Source organism: Simochromis diagramma, unplaced genomic scaffold (genome assembly GCF_900408965.1).
Source record: "Simochromis diagramma unplaced genomic scaffold, fSimDia1.1 OVJJ01000026.1, whole genome shotgun sequence".
NCBI classification, from domain to species: domain Eukaryota; kingdom Metazoa; phylum Chordata; class Actinopteri; order Cichliformes; family Cichlidae; genus Simochromis; species Simochromis diagramma.
In genome coordinates, this window is record NW_024386985.1 from 5,860,745 (window position 1) to 5,884,372 (window position 23,628).

The following is a 23,628-nucleotide window of genomic DNA, read 5'->3' on the forward strand; positions in this document are numbered from 1 at the left end:
ATGTAGTCAGATTAGCAGTGCAGATTAGATAAGAGGTGGTCATTGTAGAGGAGCTGATCAGGAGGTACTGACTAACTTCACGTTGCTGTAAGCAGTGAGTTAACGTCGCCAAAGGATGATGAGCTTAAATTGACTTGTGGTATACAGTTCAGTGAGCATAGATAAATAGCTAGATTCAGCTTTAGGAATGACACTGACAAAATGACGTTTGTAGTAGTGAGAACCAATGTGGCTACCTCACTAAGCTGAGTGGTTTGTGAAACCGCCACTAATACCAAAGATACTGCAGCCTACCAGTCACAAACTGCCTAGGGGGACACAAACCAAAAAAACGAGAGCCCCCCCTCTTTGCCCCAAACTGTTACAAACACACTGATGATATTACGCACACACACACGCACACACACACACACATGTTCCTACTAACAGCGCAGTCAGACTGCATTGTGCCACATAGGAGGAGGTGGCTGCCTTGCAGACAGAGTTGAGTGCCTTTTCCCTTCAACCACGGGTGGGACTGCACTGGACACACACCCACACACCAAACACACACACAGATGCATGCATATAGCGGCATACCCACTTACAAGCGTGTGCTCACACAGACAATGCACCCATAATTGGATGGACAGAAAGGGGGGCCAAAGAGAGGGACACAGAGTGGGGGCTGTGTCAGCATTTTCTCCCATATTGACTTTCCATCTTGATACACTAGAATACAAGCACTTTATCATGTAGAAAGTCTATAAAACATTTTCTATACGCTATTTATTTGAAACAAAATTATATGTTACTCCTTAATCTGTCGGAGTCTTCGTTGCCGTATCGTCGATCTTCTGCTAGCTCTCAGCCTTCGTGTTTCTCTTTTGCTTTCCGCCCGGCCTGCTTACGCTCTCGGCCGCTTTACCTTCCTCACATCAGAGATATTTTTGTGTAACAGAGAAAGAGAAGGGTAAAGAGGCGGCGGCTGTAAGCACCCAGAGGGCTGTTGTTATAAAATCTTAAATGCCAAATGGCTTTCTTTCTCCCCACTGCGTGCAAGCACAGAGGCTGCACTGGAAAAGTGTGGAAGACTCGCTGACAGTTTATAGACACACACTCTCTCCTCCCTCCCTCCACCTTGTCTGTCCAGTCAACTTTCCCCCTGGCTAGTGCTAGGACTTGGTAGGCGTGTGTTGACAATTAATTCTGAAATACCTCAAAAACCTTTCATGTAAACTTTATGTAATTTAAACTGAAAATAATACTGCTAATGATAACAATGATTATGAAAGTATGATACTATGATAGTTAGTTTTGGAACTTGTGACTTGAAGCTTTATACTGTTAAATTCCTTTTATTCGTTTGCTTATTTTTCTCGTACGTTCTCTCGTTTGTTTTTTGCTACGGCATGTACTTACTGTTTTCATAAAGGAAAAGACATTGTGAATGTTTCTGTGGAGGGTCACGCGAGAAAAGAAGAGACAGAAGAGAAGGCGAGAATAGAGGGAGACGAGCGAGAGCTGCTCGCTTCAGATGTTTAGTTCAAAGCTCTCTCACAGACGCCTACATTCAAAGAAACAACAAAAAAAGAAAGAAAGAAAGAAAGAGAGAAAGAAATGACAAAAATGTGATTTGGGTTGAATTATAAACCAAAAATTTGATGTTAAACCAAAGGAGGAATAACCTTATATCCATTGTTAGCTTTCTTCTGCCTTTCAGTTGTCTTTTCTCTGAAAAAACAAAAAGAAAAAAAAACAGTTTCACAGTTACTTCTGAAGGTTCCTGGGTGTGTTCAAGTGCTCCTGATGTTCTTAGAATATTAAAGACCAGCACCTCCTGTTGAAAAGAAGGTGCACTTTTTTTTTCTTTTGTGCATGGATATTGTATAACTGTATAGAAACCAACAGGAATGACCTGTGATTTTGTGGGGAGAGGAGGAGGATGGAAAGACTTGGGTGTGGGGGGAGAAGGGTGGGGGTAATAGTTTGGTTATCAAAAATAAACAAAACAGGGTGGGAGGATTTGGGTTTTAGGCGTTGGAGGGGTCTTTGTTTTAGAATTTCTGTCACTGTTGGATTCACTGGTTGTGTGCATGTGTTGTTGCAACCCTTCCCCTTTCCCCAATGTTTCTTTGATGTATATAAATCCAAACAGTAGGGGGCAGTGTGTGCTGGGGGAGGTCAAACTCCTCTCCTCCCAATCAATCGCATTCAATCTTCATTCCTCAGCTTGCGGTCCTCACTCGGGTCCTGAAACGTGTGTCTTGCTTTTCCAAAGACGGGCTGTTTACTTGGAGTTAATCACAGGGACACACTCAGACCTGAGCGGCCTTCCGATACCTGTACGTCTGTCTACATGCTTTCCTTCGGTCTGTGTACAATGTATATGTGTTCATTTGTACCTATGTGGAAGACTATTTCTATTTTCTGTTCCTTTGCTATGGGTTGCAATATTTGTCATGCAAAAATCTGAAACCATTTCTTACTGACCGACCAACCGCAGTACCATGTGGCAACCGATCATCCCGCCTGAAGTGTCGTCCGCATCTACTGTCAAACAGCATATTCGTGTCATTTCTCTGTGGGATTGAATAGGTTGCCGGTGGGACTGATGTAGACACCCCCAGTCACACTGTGCTCTCCCTCTTCTGTTACCTGTTAATCAATCAGAACCAAGTGTCTTTGTGATGGTAGAAGACAATCAGTTTCAAAACAAGAAAAAAGGTAGAGAGAGGGCAGGCCAGAGGAAGGGAAGGACGGAAGAACAAAATCACGCGGAAAAGAGGCTCTCTGAATCGTGACATGCTGTAGTGCCCGACTGCCAAACGACTGCCCCACTCACTCGTTCATCCTTCGTCCCATCTCGACCAGATCTCACAGCTCAAACCCCTCGAACCGACGATCGCATGACCAGTTCCCCGCCACCATTGTAGTCCGACGCAGCAGTGCAAAAAAGAGCTGTGGTGCAAAGACCATGTTTCCCATCACCCACCACAATGTCCTGCTAATGTAATGACGATGTAACCAGCCGCGAGGAATTAAAAAATGGCTCCGGTTGGTGGCTTTTGCACAGAGAACTATGCAAACACCTGACCCCCCCAATCCTAATTGTTGCTGCTGGGTCAGAGTGTAACCCTCAACCCCCTCTCCCATCCATCCGCGACATTTAAACGCTCCCACTCATTTCGACCTTCACAGCCATTTACTCGGCCAATTAACCAATCCCATGAGCCCAGTGTGGGCGGAGTAACCCCAGTCACTCAGGTTATGGTGAGAGTGGCTGGGGACACAAGAGCACTACAGCATCCCATGTTTCACCACGCTGAGATCACTTAACTTTACACGAACGCCCCAAACTGCCACTGACATCAAAATGGAGTCCATGCTGATGTTTGCAAGCCGATCCACCACACTCATGGCTCCATCGTTCTACAATGTTCGACTGTCTTTGTCCCCAGCGCCAAGGAAGGGCCACAATCAATGCAAAGACACTTTCATTGTACCTACTTAAGTTTACAAAGTTGTCTGGAGATGGTGGCTTATATTGCACTCGGACAGACAGACAGACACACAAACAGACACAGGCACATGCTGGAGAGGGTGAGTCTGCCTTTTGAGAGTGTTTGCTGAAACCAAAGATGAAATCAGAGGTATGACAATCTGGCTGCCAAACCTAGAAGACAATGTTCAGCTCTACGGGTCCTGTGATTTCCCGGCCGTGTGGACATTCCACTTATTGCACTTAAACACACACACGAACACACGTGTACGTGCACATACCCCAGCGTAAACCCGTCACACATCTCCGCACCCACATAAACGAGGGAAAAACCCACTCACGTCTATTCAGAAAGCCTTTTTTCCCCTCCTCCCACTGCAGAAGCCGGAGAGCCTGTGGAGGACTTTTAGTTTCATTCTAGTTGAGACTTTTGAGAAGGAGAATAATCTGAGTAATAACTGTTACAGAAAAATAAAAACTTAAAAGGATAATATGGGTAAATTGCGTGTTTTGAAATAAATTAACAAATAAAACAATTGTAAAACAAGGCTATGCTGTCAGTTTATTGTGTTTGGTTCGATCCTCAAAGGAAATCCGCTGTAACCTCAGCAGATGGAGATTTGATTTTTACCTCTGTTTGAACAGATCCAAAGTGCCAATGCGAAGATAATAAACAAGATTTATGATGCATAATATATTTTGTACATTATATCATTAACTTTATTTCAAAATAGTATCTGTACAATAGTGTAACAGAACTGCCCACAGAACCATACGCAAAACACTGAAAGACACAGAAAAGTTTGCTGCAGGAGCAGACGATAGATGTTATCTGTTACAAAAACTTTTAATGCAGCTCTCCATTATGTATGTTTCACACAGTCAGTCGCTTTTCGCCTTTGAGACAGCGCGGTTATGATTTGCAGTCACTTTCTCATGTGTGTCGCTGAGGTGATGTGGCGTCCGGACCCAGCTCCCTGAGAGACAGCATAAGAGGAACGGCGGAGAGGCGTCCCCCTTCTGAAACGAGACCTCAGTTCCACTGACTGATGGGATACACTGTGGACCTGGGTCACAGAAGGGGAGAAACATATCAGCGACTGTTTACTTTATATAAGGTTTTTGGGGGTGTTTTTTGTTTCTTTTAACCCAAGAGTAACAAGAAACTCAGTAAACTGAACCGGAGATGATGGCTGGGCATGTCAGCAGCAGCTACAACTGCAAGCATGATCTCCTTTCTGTCTCCAGTGTCTTCTTATTAAAGCTCCTTTTCTCTGATCCTCTTTTCCCTCCTCTGTCTCTCACGCTCTCTCACCTCTGCTTTGGACTTGGGCACCAGCACAGCACCTGTTTACCTACAGGTGTATCTGTGTCTCTGTGTTGTCCGGTTCCTGTCTTTTTCCTCAGGCGGCACACCTTGGGTGCATCGGCTAATCAGCATGCTGTACTCACAACCCCTTTGCCAACCCACTTCTCAACAGACTCTCTGTCAACCTCTGTGGTCTGAGGATCCCCTCGTGCTCCATGCAGCCTTTGTTGAATCCCGTCTCTGATGATTTTCTGATCATCGCTGCAACTGCTGCATTATTCAGTAATTCTTTGAACTTCGCTCTCTGGTCTAGTGTACTGCATCTGAGTCTGCCGGTTCTTTGAAAATAAGCTCACAATAAACTGCAGCACATGACTAGAAAACGATCAGATAATAACAGAGAAAGAATAACTTGAGATTGGCGGAGTTTTTACGAGCTGCTGCAGGTTGTTTGGCGTGGTATGTGCTGTGATTGTTGACTGTGAGGACAAAGTTTCTGTGTGTTTCCTGTCAAGAGCTGCAGTTTATGAGTCTACAGTTTTTCTCAGTTTTTATGGCCCTTTTTACACCTTCTCTCTTTTGACAGAGAGATGGCATAAACTGAGCAAACTGTGAGATATGGAGCATGACATTCAGTGACTCGAAACCTAAATGGACATACAATTTACATTTTTAACTTTTCCTTTTGAGAAGTATTCCTTTTCAAAAAGTTACACAAGTAGATCTTCCGTTCATACTCTCCCATGCACAAAAAGATCACCTTGTGTTTGTCCTGGACGTTGAGGATGACACTGAGGGCGTGAGCAGTCACTGAGGGCAAAACAGCTGTCCAGGCAACAAGCAGAGCTGTGAGCCACACAACTGGATCAGTGAAGGCGTAATCAGATGCACCTGATAAAAGGACAAACATAGAGCAACTATATCTTTAGACAGAAATGGATAGAGAGCCACAATTTTCTAAAGACAAATTGAAATCAGCTCCTTGTTATTGCATGTTTTCTTTTTTGATTTTTAGTCCAACAATGGGATGTTATGTCACATCTTAAAGCAAAATCTCACAAGAGTGACAAACAAATAATAATAGGCCTGTGCTGAATACCAAGAAATATATATTCCTTGGGTGATTGCTCAAAAAGGAAGCGGTTGTGGGTGATCCTGGTACAGATGAAGAACAGCCCCACGGAGACAATTACAGCTGCTATGTTGAACTTGGTCCAGTGTCTGGTCAGCAGAATAATCTGAGACGTGGAAACACATTAAAGGATAAAAGTCCAACTGGATATGCAGTACAGTGTTCATGTCAGAAAGGAGACCGAATAGTAAACATTTATATAATCATATAGTAAGTCTATACGAAATAACGGACCAGCAGATAGTTCAATTACTGTAAATAAAAATGAAATTATAATTAAGTTTTCTAAGGTTAGATCATTCCTATTTAGATCAGTGTTAGAAAAAAAGTAATTAGAGCAATATATTATGTATTATATCAGAGCTGGTATAAAAAGAATTACGTTCAGATCACCAGTGTTGGGCAAGTTACTTTGAAAAAGTAATTAATTATAGTTACTAGTTAATTCTTCAAAAAAGTAACTGAGTTAGTAACTGAGTTACAAGATTCTAAAAGTTATTAATTACTCGAAAAGTAATTATTGCATTACTTTAAAAAAAGTTTCACTCTCTGGGGTCCAGGGTATAATTGGCCATTTTTACCTCTACATTTTACCTTTTAAAACGATTTACTTTCCCTTGTTTGGTATCATTCTTTTCAGCACAACCTCACGTGTCTGAATTTACAGTCATGTTTTCATTTTGACATACTGTATTAACACAATTGATCTAAAATCAGAGAAAAAAACATAAAATCCAAGTAGAAAAAGTTATATTTTTACTGTAATAACCACAAACATGTTTATTGAATCATATTTTATAACTTTAAATGCAAATATAAATTGTCAATTTTAAAATCAGATGCACAAGTTTTGCAAACAACAAAGTTATTTGCAGCCATTTTCCTTTTACCCTTTTTTTCAAACCATTTCAAACTATTTACAGAACAATCAGCTGTTCTGCATTCAATAAAATGCCGCACAAATTATTTGTGCCGCTCCAAAAAAATAATTTCTGTCCACTATAAAGGAGAACATCTCAGCCTGATACCTGCAGGTCTGACAGCAGGAGAGGTGTATCACTCCTCCTGTTTTCTACCTGGAGACGGCAGTCGCCTCATTGTTCTGACACTCAACACAAAACTATCCACAACACTACACACTAACTACACAACACAACGTCTTGATGCATGCTCAATCATCCAGGTAAGTAAATCTCCAAAAGTTGATTCTGTTCATCTGAACGTAGCGTTTTCAGTGGGAGAAACGTTTCGTCACTCATCCGAGTGACTTCTTCAGTCTCAGCTGACTGCAGGTTTCCCCAACCTTATAAACAATACCCTTGCTTAATTACTGAAACCAGCCCACTGAAGGAACAAAGGGCTGGGAGGTCAGTCCCTTCATCATAATTATGCAATGCTCATGAGAATTTGCAGAATTCAGAATAAGAAGCCTGCAGTCAGCTGAGACTGAAGAAGTCACTCGGATGAGTGACGAAACGTTTCTCCCACTGAAAACGCTACGTCCAGATGAACAGAATCGACTTTTGGAGATACACAAGACAACACATTAACTACACACTCCAAACACGCTAAACGTCACAAATCTCTCAGATTTTAAAACTCGCTCTCTCTCGCTCTTTCCCCCTCTACCTAAACAACCAAATGTCATGTTGCCATATCATTTTTTGATTGGTCGACATGGTGCATTTTTCCACCAACACAAACGGGCTGTTTTTTGTTTTGTTTTTTTTATTTTTTGGTCATAAGCAGAGAGTGCTTTCTAGCGCTCTCCTTAGACAGTAAACGTGACGAAACTATATATGTGTGTATATATGTCTGTGTATATATTGTTTATTATGACTCTGGTTTTACGTGGTATATATCACCTTGTTGCTTTGCCATCTTAAAGTGGTCGTGTGATTGTCTTACCACGACTACTTTATTCTGCCTCAACCAAACAGCAGCATTAATGCGATTGTTTTGCCCCCTTATCTCCAGGTGTTGTGCCAAAAAGTGATCCTCTGCCAGAAAGTGATTGCCTTCAGCGGGAAGGCCTTCACTTTTAATGATCGCTTTCAAATGATTAAATATGTATTCCAACAGTGGCTATAGATGAATAGGTAATTAATTATAAAACATTTTGTAAACATTATCAAGTTTTCATAACATAACATTCACAAAAAACTTAATTAACTATCTACAAAACATTTAACCGTGGTTATTATAAATATAAATCAGTTAAAAATGTTACACTTTCTGTTTCACTGTGACAACTGCATCTATGAAAAAAGAATAGAATAGCCCTTTATTGTCATTGCCCATGTACACACAAAACCATAAGACATCCTGACCTCAATCGTGGCAGTGAACGTAACTGCCATGGAAACCGTGATCGCCATCGTCTGGTAGTCAAAGACCGTGTTGTCGAAAACGCCAAGCGGGATGAAGGCGAAAACGAGCGATGCATACACAGCATGCAGGAGTGACAAGGACAACTTGAGAGGGCTCACGAGCTCATGTCTCTGTCCACACTTGTACAACTCGGGAAAATTTAAGCTTTTTTCTGCGCTGACATCCTAAAAAAGAAAGAGGCAATTTTTATTGTTTAGACATTCACACTTATCGTCTTTTAGTTTAAAATAAACTCTCCAGCTCACCTGTTCAAAAAAGGCCAGGCAAAGAATTGGGTATGCACTGTAGAAAACCGTGTATAAAGCGATGAACCATGATTCATACAGAGACTGTGAGAGAAAGGTAATTTTTTGAACCTCACTTCATGCCGTGACTATAAGGCTTTAACTGGCATAATTTAATATCTGTTTTTGTCTAACCTGAGCACTGAAGCCATTGAAGAAACCAAACCATAGATGCACAAGGGCAAAACTGCAGGTCTTAAACAGGAAATAGCGCAAGAAGAGGGAAATGCGGCGGTAGGACCAGCGGCCATGGACGAGAAGCAGCCGCTGCAGAAACCTGAACTGGGCCAATGCAAAGTCTGCATTCTGCACCGCCTGACCTCCCTCCACTCCTGCCAGACCCACACCAACATGAGCCGCTGGTGTTGAGGAAAGAGGAAGGAGGCAAATGTTAAAACATGAACACAAATGATCAGAGCACACTGATTTATTTTTACTTTTTTATATTGTAGAACTACAAATAAACCCTTACTCTTGATCATATTGACATCATTGGCACCATCACCAATGCTCATGGTCACTGAGCTGGTATGTTTTCTCACCAACGTGACGATTTCGGCCTTCTGTGCAGGTGTTACGCGGCAGCACAGCACAGACTGACAATGTTCTGCCAGGCTCATGAATGTGGCCCCCCATTCTGGCCTCTGGTCAAACTCTGTCTGGGGAAAACAACACAAATGCGTAGATGCGAGGGAGACTTAAATAACAAAGTCATTTATTATGGCTGATGCAAAGTCCAAGATACAAAATCCAAAAGGCAATAGACTCAAAGAGGACGTTAACAGATGCTCAGACAAAGAGTGAGGGGAAGGACTGGACTATTTATACACAAGAGGGTAATCAAGGAAGCAGGAACAGGAGGGTAATGAGACAAAACTGAGCTTAATTTAGACAGAGACAGAGGGGGGAGTAAAACTAAAGGTATGAAACAGGAGAGAAGTCAAAAGTAAAGCAAAACATGATTAAAAACAAGGAAACACAGAAATTTGAACTTTACAGAGGAGATAATGCAGGAAGAACACAGAGGAACTAAGAAACTCTTTAAATACAAGCAGTAACTAACGCAAACTGAAGGCACAAGTAACTAGTGAATAAATGAAGATCAACGCTAAATGATCAACAAAACTAAGAACCGAGAAACTATGAAGGAACCAATCAGAATTCTCAAAAACAACAAATCCAGGCTTAATAATAAACAAGAACTGAAATAAAGAAATAAAGGCCTGATAGTAACAAACAGAAGACTTTCTAGAGTTTAAAAAATTACTTTAACCACCTCACTGTACATAACCCTACAACAAAACCCTCGAAGGGGACTGGGGGCAGCTCCCGGGCCTTGCAGATCCTCATGTACTAAATAGAAGTGAATGAGTTAAAGAATTGAAAAGTTGAGAGAGGGTGAGGCACGAAAACGAGAACGAACAGTTTGTAGAAGTGGGGGAACAAACATAGATGAGAACTGGAAGCAGCGTGTTTGGAGTTGTGGTCCCGCTCCTGAAATTCAGATAATTTATCTCCAATTAATGTAAAACTAATGATTTCTTGTTTGATCATTCCACTGGGCGCAAGAAATTAGTCCTAAAAGAAGAAGAAACAGAAGAATCTACTGCTCAACACCTTTTAATATCGCCTCTCCATGTCTCTGCAGAATACAACTTCTCATGAAACCAAATCGTCCGCAAATCATAAGATTTACAAAACTTTACATTGTCTATGTATAGCACAGGTTGGTGTGTTTACCAGCTCAGGTCCGGTGAGGACCACGGAAGTCTTTGCTACAGCCATCTCCTTGTCTACAGCCCACAGCTCTGTCTGTCTGGGCTTAAAGAAACTGACCCGTGGATCTGGGGACTGGAGTATCTGTCTGCAGGGGCAAACAAACAAAGATCAATGGGATGGTGTGAGTGTGTGTATGTGCATGTGGTTGGATGTGTCTGTGTATTTCTAACACTGCTAACCTCAGCTCGTCCCATTCTACTATTCTGCTATCAGGATCCAGTAGTTTGCAAGAATATCCAATATTCACTGCAGTCTCTACAAACACAAGGAAAGAAGTCACAGATGGAATCAGAATAACACATAAACCGCTGTGAAACTTTATTTTTATGACACGTTCAGAATTTATGCCATGCTCCTTGTCGTGTCACAGCTTGTCACAATACCTTTTTTGTCTCCAGTCAGTACCCATACTTTAATCCCAGCCTCTTGAAGTAGAGCAATGGTTTCAGGCACTCCATCCTGAAGTCGGTCCTCAATTGCCGTCACCCCCAGCAGCTAAAGCAAGACTTAATTTCAGCATCCATACAGCATATTCACATTTTTAAATATTACATACATATTTCATACCACAAAGTTCTATGACTGTGCCCATAAAAATATGAAATCAGCCCTTTAAATTAGACTAAAGACTTCTTCCGGGGAAGAGTGCCTACCTGTGCATTTGTGCGTGCCCTAAAACTCCTGCAATGTGTTGGAACAGACATCCTTCAAATTGATTATCATTTTAGAGAAGTAACCACAGTCACAGTGAGAAAGACTGTATTGCTGCAGGCAATAATGTTATCAATGTGTTGTGTGCTTGTTGCATGCACTGCAGTTCATGCAGTTTCCACAAAATAGTGATGCAGCAGAGAGCAGACTGAGAATAAACGACGCCATCACAAACTACCAGACTTTCAAACATCCCCAGTGTTTGTTATCTTAATTAACTGTCTACAAATATCTCTCAAAGGTATGTTTAAAAATGCAGTTTATTGAACAGTTTCTGATGCATAAAGTGCAATAACACTGCAGTGTTTTGCCTCAAATCCTCATGCAGTTAACCTCTCAGCTATGAGGGGAAATACACAAAAAGCTTACGGGTCTGACCTGCGACTTTTGCCCCCTTTACTGATGCAGGCAAATTTTCTGTTTTTAGCTTGTGGTGATAATGCTGAGTGGACTGTGGTCAATCAACAGTTTCTTGCAAACCCAGTGCAGTTTGGTTAGACGTTTAATCACTTACAAACATGCTTCAAGTGAGTAATCTATTTGCTGTTACTAAACCAAACAATGGGCAATAAAAATAATAAACAAATATAGATAAAAAGAAACACATTTGCATTTTAATATAGAATATTTTAAATATTATGAAACGTAAAAAGTAAAAAATTAAAATTTTGGACGTCACAGTGGAACTCTGTTTTGATGTGCTGAGCGTGGTAGGACAACTCATGACTGACCTCAAGCTTTGCATGAGATTCATTCACTGAAAATGGTGTATGATGAAACCAGATCTTTGTGATTGTAGTCTAAAGTTGTATGACTACATCAGAGTTCAAAAATAATGTGAGAAACTTGGTCAAGTTTAACCTCATAAAACAGGTTTTAATGAAGAAAAAAAATAATTTAAATCAGTCTGCGCTCAGCTCCACAAATGCGAAAATAAATTTTGGGGAAAATAAAGGGCTGAACTCTTTAAGCATTAACATTATTAGAACCCTTTAAATGAAGAACTGACAATATATAAAACCACACTGAGCACGAGCCCACCTGCAGGTCCATTTCCATCTCGTCATATAATTTTTCCAGCAGCGCGTCACGGTCGCAGGTGACCATGGTGGCAGACTGAGCCAGAGTTTTGTTCCACTGCTCCCATGATGCTTCAGGAACAGATCGAACCGCAACGCACAGTGTCCGCAGACAGGCCTCGGCAAACAGCTGACAGAAGATAAGTTAGATTGGTTTTTGATAGGCTGACGTTATTTACTGAGTAATCCTTCAGGCAGAACTGGAAGAAAAAAAACAAGCGATAATCAGGGATGCCTCAGCTATCTCATCAGCTAGTAACGACTGGTTGGATCCGTTCTTGAAAACCTACTAATCATTGATTAAGAGCCTTCAGTATAGTGTGTAGATGGTTTGATGATGTGACAAATGATAACTGTAGTGGAAGATAATGTAGTTTTAGTCCGTGTAGACTTGCACACATCGCAGTCACAGAAATTTGAGAGCAAATGCAGAGTACGTGATAACTGTTAACAGGACGGAAAAAACATTACGTTAATTTAGCTTAGCATAGTGATTAAAAACAGGATTAATAGCAAGAGGGACATGCTTTACCTCTAGAGCTCTTTCAGTCCTTTCCTGGTGTGGAGAGTCCTTCTGCAGTCTCTCCAGGATCACTATATCTGCCCCTTTACAGTACAACTTTATTCCACCTTCTGGCTCCCGCACTAAAGGCAAAAAAACCCCTCTTAGTATGGACTAAACAAAAGGATGTCTAAGAAATAACAAAAGGCTGTTTGACTTAGAATCAAACCTGTGTGAGCCAAATGAAAAAAAGCTATTATATGCGTGTGTTTAACAAGAGCTGCTCTCACCCAATACAGACATGCGTCTCCTCTGACTGGTGAAGTCCAGCAGTGCAAGGAGCTGATACCTGCGAGTGATGCCCAGCTCTGAGACAACAATAAAATCTCTCGCCCTAGAAAGAAAAACCCAGCCCAGCTCTCTGGCAGCACCAACAAGTGCTTCCTCATCTGGGGACGCAGCCTGGTAAACTGGAGTCTCTGTGGGAACGCGGTTAGTGCACAAAGGAGGAAAACATGTTGTCTTCCAGAAAAGGACCACAGTTATTCTGCCATGCACATTCAGATTAGTGATTTACAGGTTTTCTTAGATAATAGCAGAGAAAAAAACCTTTAATCTTTATTTAACTTTAGTTAAGTTGACAAAATTCACAACTTAGGTAAAAAACATTACGGACTCACGACATGTGCAAAGCCTTACGTTTCTTCCACTCTGTCATGACAGTATGGCATAAAGCCAGCGCTGTAAGGAACTGTCTGCTGAGCAGACACTGGTTCCCTCTAAGTCTGTCCACGAGGGCTGGGGCTGACATAAACAGGCCACCACAGGAGAAAGGATTCCAGCTTAAATCCATGGGCTGCCCAAAGGCGGGGAAAGAGGCAGAATATAAGATGATATCATTTCAAACATACTGAAAGATCTTTAGGGAATACCTTAGAATAAGGTTAAGTACATATAAAAAAGTGTAATTGTTTACCTCTACATCCTCTGCCCTGACTGAGGCATCACCTGTAAATGTATAAAATAAGACATTTATTTATTAATATATATGTTTTAAAGAAAGAAAAAAGAAAGTGTCATCTGTGGTGAAGGTTGGTATTAATATTCTCCTGTGGTGGTGAATGTTGGGGTTACTGTTGCACTGAGCATGTTAGGAGTCTCCGCTGGCCTTTCTCGAGGGATGAGGTTTATGATGTAAGCATCTTTCTCCAGAGTCGTCTTTGTTCAACTGTAAATCTTTGCTGTCTAATTTGAACTTACCTTTACCTTGTACGAGTTTTTAATGAAGGAAATTGCTGCAAATAATAACTCAGCATGTAACCTCACACATTACTGGGCACAGGCTGTACTGTTGGACCATTAGTTGCTAACAAAGTATTCTTAGGGGAACAAACTGTGTCATTGCTGCTAAAGTTGTGTCACGCTGATGAGAAAAACTGATTTAAAGCTTTCATGTGTGACTTTGTATCAGCGGCTGAGCAACAAAGACACACAGTTCTTTCTGTGCTACTTCTGTGCTACTTTAAGCTGACTCCAAAAGTGAGTCGATCCCATGTTTAAATGCCAATTTTATTAATATAGCACATTTCACTATACCTAAACTCATTGTGCTTAACACAGAAGATAACAACATAAAAACCTTTGTGGGTTTACAAAGCCTTGAGGAAGTGCAAACAGCAAAAATAAAATAACAATTGCCACACTTTATGACATTAACCAAAATTGCTAATCTTAACTGACAACTTCTATCTCTCAACCAATCCAGACATGGTGGCTTCATCCAAATAAAAACTGCATAACTGGGCACTTTGCAATTACATTTTAAAACACAGATTCTAAACATCTGTGCAAAATCATCTGATGTATTCTCTGTTAATGAGTTTTGCTTTTGTAAAGCAGAGTATTTGGCTTGTCCAAACATCCACCTGCCCATGTGGCATGACCAGAACATGTATTGGTCTGGCCTGCTTTAAGCTGAAAAATTAAAATATCACATTAAATATAGTGTTTTGTTTAGTCACGACACACTTTCAGGTCAGTAATCTGTAAAAGAAGGAGCTCTTGTTACCATAGATTTCCCCAGCTATGCAGCATTGTCTGACGAGCAGGCGATTCTGGGTTAGTGTTCCAGTTTTGTCACTCAGCAGGTATCCCACTTGGCCGAGCTCCTCGTTCAGTGAGGTATTCCTAGCCTGAGCCGGTTTGTCTGCCTGCTGCCAATACATCTCCAAATCCCAGCCAATAAACAGGCTGTGGACCGTGTGGACCAGCTCAAACCTGCAGGCACACACACATGCATGCATAATAACCCAACGCACGCACGCAGATGTGCATACCCACTTTTCTCCCCACCCACAAATGATTGCAGTATTGTAGATGGAACTAACGAGATGTAAAGGGCTATAGGCATGGCTGGGCTGAGAAGGATGATGTAGCTCCAGTAGATGAGGAATCCGGTGTAGACAGCATTGCTGTTAAACACCAGAGCAGACAGAACGCTATTCTGTCTCATGAGCTGAGCAGAAAACACGCCGCTGCCAATGGCAAGGAACAGAGCTGCCAGCAGCACACACAGGACTATCTAGACAGAGCACAGACACACAGGGTATATAAAAACTGCAGAAAATGTCTCGTGGTTGTTATTCTCATGCCCTCCATGCACTCACCCCCATCACCACTTTGTTAAAAACTTTTTCCATCTGAGTCCTCTTCAGTTTCACTTTCCCGCTGTTCCTCAGGATCTTCGTGTCTGCGCCTGCCGTTAAAAACACCACTATTAGATGCTATTGCTGACCGGGCTGATTGAGTAGACGGTCAAGCAGCCAGAGGGTGAGAGTTCAATCCCGCATGTCAACAAGCTTCTGCTGATGTGCCCTTGAGCGAGATGCTGAATTCCTAGCAGATCCGGGGGTTTCTGACCCCGGTGCAGGGAGGTCAGGGGAAGAGAGAGTTTTTCTTTGCAGGGATCAATAAAGTATCACATTATGTTTTCCGACGATGCTGTCTCAATCTCGCAGACTGTGGAAAGTCGCTGAACTTTGTGTGCAGAAATGACAAAACCATTCTAGGGCAGAAAACTGATTTGAACTCAGCCCTACAACAGCAACAACATGCAAGCTTTGATGGAAGCAGGTTATGTCGAGTGCGAGTTTACTTAGAGTTATTGTCAGGCTTAACTGGGGTTACACCAGTGGGCAGCTTCAGATTAATAGTATGAAACTCATCTCTGGATAAATTTGATGTACTGATCTGCTTAACCAGAACGGGAAGGGTCAAAGCTATGGAATCCGTGACACTTCTGCCTCGTCCAATAATGTCAAATCAATGATGACTCAAAAGACAGGAAGAGCCTATAATCTGCCAGACGCCCACAGCTATAAGAGTGAGGTAATCAGGACCATTATTAGCAGTAGATTGTATTCCTCATAATAACATTTGTCATTGAAGTGAGTGGAGGCAAGAGTGCAAGGTGAACATAGCAGATCTGGGAACATTGTGTAAAAGTGATATCGCTGTGCACTAAAGTAACAGTTTTCTGAACACAGATGACATCATTCCACTCCTCTTTCCCATCTAAAGAGTACCGGTGTAGATAGCCAAGCCGTACGCAAAGGCTGTGTTGCGTAGGACTGTTCCCCTCAGCAGGATGTGCTCGCTGTCCAAGAGGAGACCCTCTCCCCGCCACTGCAGCTGACCTCTGAAGGTGTACAAGCGGTTGTTGGGTTCCTCACAGCGTACAACACCTGGGGAAAAAAAAAAAATCACATTAGATCTCACTCTTACTATTTGGTTTTTATAAATGCACATCTGTATTTTTAATAAAAATAGGTTTATTCACCATCAAAGGCACTGAGGGCCTCCTCTGAGGGATTAGAGGTCAGATCTTCGTGTGTAGCGCTGAGCGCCTGTCGGTACTTGAGGTTGGTTTCTCTAAATGAAGAAAAAAACGGAAGTGTTCATTACAAAGTCAAACAAAAGAGCATCAATACACTGAAAATACTGAAAACACAAATTAATGTTTTGGTTATATGGATGAGGGCAGTCGTACGGTCTTAATTCTGTAGTTTATGAGTTCAATAAAAGACGATTTGTATGCACTGACACATACAGTCACACCTCTGCCTCCTCTATTAATAAAGATGTTACATTTATGTCATGTTTTCAAATTTTCTCCTTCACAAACATTTTTTGACATCCATATTTGAAGCATTTTTATTGTCCTGTTCAAACACTTAAAAAATGTATCATTACTGTTACTGTCTACTTTAAGCATCATAAACGTTTCTACATTTACATCAGTGTGTGTGGTGCCAATACATTTTAAGAGAATTATTCAGGGACCGGACTGATTGTGTCTCTTTACCCATCTATATCAGCCGTCTCCACGTAACACAGACTGTGAGGCTCTGAGCTACATAAAAGAAGAAGATCGGCCTGGGTGGGAAAACATTAAAACAAAGCAGAGAGGGTGATGAGGGCGAAGGTGTGGAAACACAAACTGACACAAAGCACGCACTAAATCCAGTTGGATCCAGCTATCCTAAGAATATACTGGGTTTTTTTTTTACCGTGTACTGTATTTTCTAACAATATTATTGTTATTATATTCTCGAAACAAGGACAAATAAAAATTGCTGCACATTTCTACGTTTTATGATTCAAGAAGCTCACTGGGAAGACTTGGTCTTTGTGGATCCGCAGCACATCCCCCACACACACGTCTTTCCACTTCTTCATTTGAAAACTGAGACAGAGAACAGACGAGAACTGAACGATTGAGAAGAAAAAACCCTTTTGAATGGTTTTCTAGACAAACTCAAGCAAAATGTTTTAAAAAGCATCACATAAAAACATAATTAGTAACCAACATTCAAATTAAAGTTTTGTTCAGGGCAGGAATTTACAGATTCATACTGTTTAATTACAAAAACAATGAATCATCTTTACACTGGTTGTGTTTTTTTGTGCATTTAGTTTGTTAGGTCTTTGTAGGACAGCGATGATTACATGAAATAGTACAATTCTTCTGTAATATGTGTAATATCTGCAACATAATATTCTCAGAAACAGCAGAAGTTAAAAAACATGCGTCATTAAGAGGCTGGTCATAGTTCTTATCTTTCAATAAGTGGGGAAACTGCTCAGTGCGTTTGCCCTGCTCTAATGCGAAAACGGGACTATCCAGGGATTCACTCATTCACACTTCATTAGAGGTTCATTAGAGGTCTGTTTCAAAGTGGAGATGTGTTGGCTCCTGAGAGAATAACCCCGCCTTTGTCCTCACCTTTGGGAAATGAGAATGTCACAGGGTCTGGAGTTAATCTCAGAGTCACTGCGTCTTCTTGCCTGTATCGGATGTAGGGAGAGAAGGACGGAGACAGATGGAAGGAGAGTAAAAGAGAATGAGCAACTGCTGGGAAGCATGACAAGGGTGGAGGGTAAGAGTGATGGACAAGGAGCAAGCGAGAGGGAGTGAGGGTGGCCATGAAAGGTTGAGAAGAAAAGAGGAGAAAGGAGAAATGCCATTATGGGGCTCTACAGTGACACCAGCTGGGAGATTTACACCCTCCACTAAATGATTAGTCAATAGAGAGGGGTCAAGCAAGCATTTCACCCAGAGCTGTTAACGACCGTAACTCAGCGATGCACTTAACCAGGGAATTCTCCATGCAAAACATCACACCTGCATTTAAAAGGAAAGGCTTTAATGATGGGAGAGATAAATTAATGCTACTGGGATGACTGGTTCCGTCAATGAGGAGAGGACAAGGAGTCAATGAGGACAGTGAAGGAGAGAAACAAGTAAGTGGCATGGGCATAAAAGCATGCGTGAGCCCGGTCACATACTTATATTCAAACTCCTGCATCTGTGTGAGTGGAAACATGCAGCTCAGAGAGGGACGGGCAGCCTCACCATGTCGTTGCTGAGGTCTTTCAGCCCTCTCAGTGAGAGAATGGAGATCAGCGGGATGATGGTGATGTACCATGGTACTGATGAGATGGCAGGGACACACTTGAAACCACATGCAAACACAAGCACGCGTCAGCCACATCATCCAGATAAAGTTCCTCCACCATTATTATAAACTATGCAAAATGCTTGCAAATGTCTGCTGAGTTAAGTTCATTTTGACAAGCTACATTAACCAAATACGAGCTGGTTTGTGATCACGCTCACTAGTAAGAAAAAAAAAAAGTGAATTATAGAAAATTAGCAGCAGGCTATATCAGGTGTAAAATGTAAAAATGTCAGCATATTAAATTATGCATTTGTTAAAGCTGAGCTGACAGAAGCAAAAGCTTCAAAAGCAGGATTTTTGGATTCATAGCATGTAAAAACAAAGCGAGACGCCACAGCAGAGCCTTCATCTGACCTGCAACACCAAGATGAGGAGATAATAGACATTGGCTGCTCGCTGGAACTGTTCAAATAGCGTCAGGGGCAGGAACGTCAAGGGGGTGTACTTGTAGCTGCGCACCACATTGTCCTGGCAACCGATGTGGAGAGCCATGGAGAGGGGCAGGAAGAAGACACACATGCAAACATCAGCGCATCAGCCTGACTCTGAATGTATCAGCAGGTGTAAGGTTTTCGTGTGGGATGGCTGACTCACAGCGGATCTCCCCCAACGGAAGCAAAGAAAGGATTTCTTCTGTTTTGGTTTGTGGTAGTGGCGGCTGTTTGCTTTCACCTCCCATGTGAAGCCTGTCAGAAAAACTCTGTGATCTCAGACAACATTTACATAAAGTGATTTTTATGAGTCATTTTTAACAGTGATTACAGATGCAAAGAATTTCCTGCACTGTGCGTTTTCATGCAGGTGGATGCTGTATAGTACCTCTGTCAGTCCTCTCCTCATATCCCCCACTTAGAGTCTTAAGAAAGTTAAAAAAAAAATACTCAAACAACATCTGCTAAAGAAACTTTATCTACTATAAGAAAAAAAATCAACGTGGATGTGAAGGTTGCAAATCAAAACTGACAGCCAACTGCATTCCTTTCTGGACGGATCTTATGAACACAGATATGAATACGGTGTCTGAAATAAAGTACAAAGATCAAAAGAGACGTACCAGATTCAGCACTTTCATTGACCATGATGTTGATGAAGACTTGGACGCTTGTAGACTCCTGTTTGCTGCTACACAAAGTAGAAATATGTTTTATCAGCCGACATGCAAACTCATCGCAGTTCAGTGACCACACAGGCAGCAATTTGATCTGAGTAGGGCTGAGCTCATCAAAATAACCTATTGGAAAAGTAGGTTTCACCTTCTTTCACCTTCTTTCACCATGTTTTAGCGGAAAAAACACAAAAACAGAAACATATTTACACTTGAAAAAACACCCAGTTAGAGAGGAGATGATAAATGGTACGGAATGGCCACAGCAGGAATTATGATTTATTTTATTTAATCATTTGAATATTATTGTGTATCCAATGGATACGGGAGATGTGCTGTGGAACATTCAATCCCTTCGGTAGTACATTCTTGGTTTATCAGTCGTGTACTTACACTTTGTTACTGCTGATGTGCTGATTTAAAAAGACTACCCAGTTCTCTGTAAAGCGTACTCATACTTGATTAACTACACCGTGGCATAAACAACAGGTTACTAAGGCAACCTGAGGGCAACAGCAGGCTGACACATGTATGATAAAATACTGAGACGAGTACCTGATCTTCCTGCTGAATCTGGAAGCTAACGAGCAGTCCTGGTGAGAGAGGCGCGAGGATGTTCAGATCCAACCAGCTGCATTAAATCTGCAAAGTTTTACCAAAACAAAGACAAAACAGACTCATCAACAGAAGATTTGTATGCTAAATTTTACCTGTTGCTAAGTAACAACCATCTGGGCCATTTAAAAAATTGGAAAGCCATAAAGTTTGGGAGGATGTTAAACTCGTTTAACTGCTCCTCACTCACAGAGTTACAGGTAACTTGTCTACAAATTAAGGAGTACTTTACTGTACGTTCCATTTAGAGTATTGCTCTAATATCTTTCACAGTACTTCTACTGTAATCTCATTTACAGTATTTTTACTCTAATGTTTTTACTGCACTTTTATTGTATTTTCCACTGACACTGATTATAGTATTTTAACTGTGAACTCATCTATAGCATTATTACTGCAGTTTATTTTATGGTACTTTTTTCTGTATTTGTGCTAAAAACGCTTGTGTTGTGTATTCATTTACAGTACTGTATTTTCATTTACATCATTGTTGATTATTGTGAAATATTCTAAAACTCTCATTTTTAACCTGTAAAAAACATTTGAATTGCAGTCCAGCGCTTTAAACTCAAAATTGAACCCTAAAAGTGAGGTTCTCATATAGATTTGGACGTAAAATATGCTTTTAATTGTAAAATATCACTTTGAAATTATGAACAGTACAAATTACATACTTGCTTATTTAAAAGGAACACCGACTATTTCCACTTGTGGGCCTCAGTAGTGTCTCATATTAAAGCATGTCATTAAAAATCTATTAAAGCACTTTTATTGCTTAAAAAAAATTCTCAGTTTAATAAACAGGAACCCTTTTTCAATAAACACTGTTATTTCCAGGGGGGAAAAAAACACATAACAAAAAAAATTAATAACTAAATTTAGTAGAATTTGCCATCTCATGACCATGATTCTTTAGCAATATTGACTTAATTTGAAGAAGATAAGAAACAACTTGTCTTTTTTTATCTTTTGTGAACTCTGAAATCCTGGAAACAAACTATGAGCAGATAATTTTGTCTTTTTTTTGGACATTTGGTGGCCGCTAACCAGCTCATGTGTTCCTTACCAGCTTGCTAGGTCGTTTATGTAGCAAGCTTCAGCCATCACCTGTTATTCAGGTGTTTGCGTATCTCATCCTGCTAGAAGACAGACTCATCTTGGGCTGGATTTCATGATTATAATCTTTGTTATTCTCTGGAGGGTCACTCTAACAGAACTAACAGCAGGAACTGGTTCATTTGCCACTATCTCAGGCCGGAAAGCACAACAAGAGCAACCAATAACAGTTCATCCACAGGACGGAAGACTCACTGGAAATGTTATTTGTCACAACACTGCCAATCCCACAAATAGAATCGAAATCTGTGAGAAAAAAGCATAATATATACACAACACCTGACACCATTCCACTACACTGTGTGAAAACATGTTTAATGAACCACCTTGTTACAAAACAGATGATAAACATTGTGGGATGTCTCAAGAAAAATAAGGCAAATTTTAACTCTACACCTCAGTTTTTAAGAGTAAGTCTACCTGCCCTTATTACACATAAATCACATGTTATAGAACCCAGTGAATCTCCTAAGGCAAAACATTCACACTGAGTATTTTACCACATTATTCAAGCAACTTGTCAAGATCTATGAATACTTCAGCCTTTGCTTACTTTTCCATTCTTGCGCAATGGTGCTGGAATGGCCACAGTAGGAATGTTTATTTTATGTAAAATCATTTGAATTATTAATGAAATCTCTGCAATTTCTACTGTTTACAAAGATACCAATGGGCTGGATTGGATACGGGAGATGTGCTGGACGTTCACACCCTTCGGTAGTACGTTCTTGGTTTATCAGTTGTGTACTTACACTGTGTTATGTTACTTATAAATCCCTGCTGCTGATTTAAAAAGACAGTTCTCTGTAAAGCGTACTCATACTTGATTAACTACCCTCTGACATAAACAACAGGTTACTAAGGCAACCTGAGGGCAACAGCAGGCTGACACATGTATGATAAAATACTGAGACGAGTACCTGATCTTCCTGCTGAATCTGGAAGCTAACGAGCAGTCCTGGTGAGAGAGGCGCGAGGATTTTCAGATCCAACCAGCTGCATTAAATCTGCAAAGTTTTACCAAAACAAAGACAAAACAGACTCATCAACAGAAGATTTGTATGCTAAATTTTACCTGTTGCTAAGAAACAACCGTCTGAGCCTTTTAAAAAATAAGAATAACATAAAGCCTGGGAGAATATTAAACTCTTTTGACTAATCATTAATCCTGTTTGTACTGCTGTGAACAGTAACTCTGTCATTCTTAAGTAATAACATATAAACATACAGTTTTCTTTAAGTCACAAATTTACCTCCATTGTCTGCTGCACAGTCCACGAGCCTGTGTAAAAAACATTACAAACATCTGTTTAGCTTAGTCATTAATACTGACTCCACAGACCACGACCAGACATTAACACGAGTGTTTTCACAACCATTCTTCAGCTGCTTTACATAGCTCAAATCTGCGCTACCTGTCTCCCTCCTTTATCCCTGTGCAACATGACTCCACCTTTCTCGTTCTCCCATGTGAAGACTCCAGTAACAGACTGTACTCCCCGAGCACTGTACCTGAGGAAAAAGAAGGTAACGTAGGAGGGGCATTAAACCCTCACATGCATAACAGATCACTGTTTAAATCACAAATGTGAGTAAAGCACAATTAGTGATTTTAAAAGAATCTAAGCCAAATAACTTGAATGAGCCAGAATGTTCTCATGAGGATATGACAGTACGGCCATTATCTCAGCAGTGGGAGTATCAGTTTACAGGAATGTGAACGCTGTGAAACTTTCAGATAAGGCAGGCACGGCCGACACACAGTCTTTCTTTCTATCTGCAAAATACTGTTAAATGTGCACACAAATTAAACAGGTGTCAGTCTCCGAATGCTGAGTTTAAACAGCGGCTGAATTAGCGATTTTTTTGGTGAATCTTGGCCTTGAGTATTTGCTCAATGCTCTATAAGCAGATTTTCTTTTTCTTTTTTTTTAAAGCTTTATTGCCTTTGCTGATATTTGCATATGTATGTATTTGGATCTTAAGCAATCCAGCTCAAGTATGAGCTCATCCATTTTTCTTTGATAGTTTAGAAAACCTAATGTATGTAAGTAAAGGAACGTTTTAATGATTTGATATACACCAGTCTTCTCCTGTCTCCTCC

General features: G+C 40.9%; 1 protein-coding gene across 8 annotated transcripts; it reads right to left on the minus strand.

Annotated features, from left to right (window-relative positions):
* Positions 1 to 2,016: 2,016 nt before the first annotated feature.
* On the minus strand, positions 2,017 to 23,168 carry atp8b3 (ATPase phospholipid transporting 8B3). 8 transcript variants are annotated; one of them, XM_040040241.1, is made up of 31 exons: positions 22,978 to 23,168; positions 22,778 to 22,806; positions 22,445 to 22,531; positions 20,349 to 20,435; positions 19,743 to 19,810; positions 19,283 to 19,374; positions 19,043 to 19,156; positions 18,583 to 18,681; positions 17,953 to 18,014; positions 17,340 to 17,412; positions 17,032 to 17,102; positions 16,507 to 16,598; positions 16,253 to 16,411; positions 15,335 to 15,423; positions 15,056 to 15,249; positions 14,737 to 14,945; positions 13,645 to 13,676; positions 13,368 to 13,524; positions 12,959 to 13,147; positions 12,699 to 12,811; positions 12,129 to 12,296; positions 10,760 to 10,871; positions 10,556 to 10,631; positions 10,338 to 10,461; positions 9,070 to 9,256; positions 8,733 to 8,956; positions 8,559 to 8,642; positions 8,253 to 8,477; positions 5,890 to 6,028; positions 5,551 to 5,681; positions 2,023 to 4,548 (listed from the first exon to the last, which is right to left on the minus strand). In XM_040040241.1, the coding sequence occupies exons 5-31, from the start codon at positions 19,765 to 19,767 to the stop codon at positions 4,408 to 4,410; spliced, it is 3,381 nt and encodes a 1,126-aa protein (XP_039896175.1). In that variant the 5' UTR covers positions 19,768 to 19,810; positions 20,349 to 20,435; positions 22,445 to 22,531; positions 22,778 to 22,806; positions 22,978 to 23,168; the 3' UTR covers positions 2,023 to 4,407. The 8 variants fall into 8 exon arrangements, with proteins under 8 accessions (XP_039896182.1, XP_039896179.1, XP_039896181.1 ...); XM_040040240.1 differs by having other exon boundaries at positions 22,940 to 23,168; XM_040040243.1 differs by lacking the exon at positions 22,978 to 23,168 and having other exon boundaries at positions 2,022 to 4,548; positions 19,743 to 19,807; positions 22,778 to 22,925.
* Positions 23,169 to 23,628: the final 460 nt, after the last annotated feature.

Excerpts from the sequence above, each read along its gene's own strand:
- atp8b3 (XM_040040242.1), bottom strand. The coding sequence starts at position 19,767 with ATGGTCAATGAAAGTGCTGAATCTG. Across the intron at positions 17,413-17,952 it reads GACATTCTCATTTCCCAAAG|TTTTCAAATGAAGAAGTGGA; the intron begins GTGAGGACAAAG and ends TCTCTGTCTCAG. Across the intron at positions 15,424-16,252 it reads CGGCTTGGCTATCTACACCG|GCGCAGACACGAAGATCCTG; the intron begins GTACTCTTTAGA and ends TTTTAACGGCAG.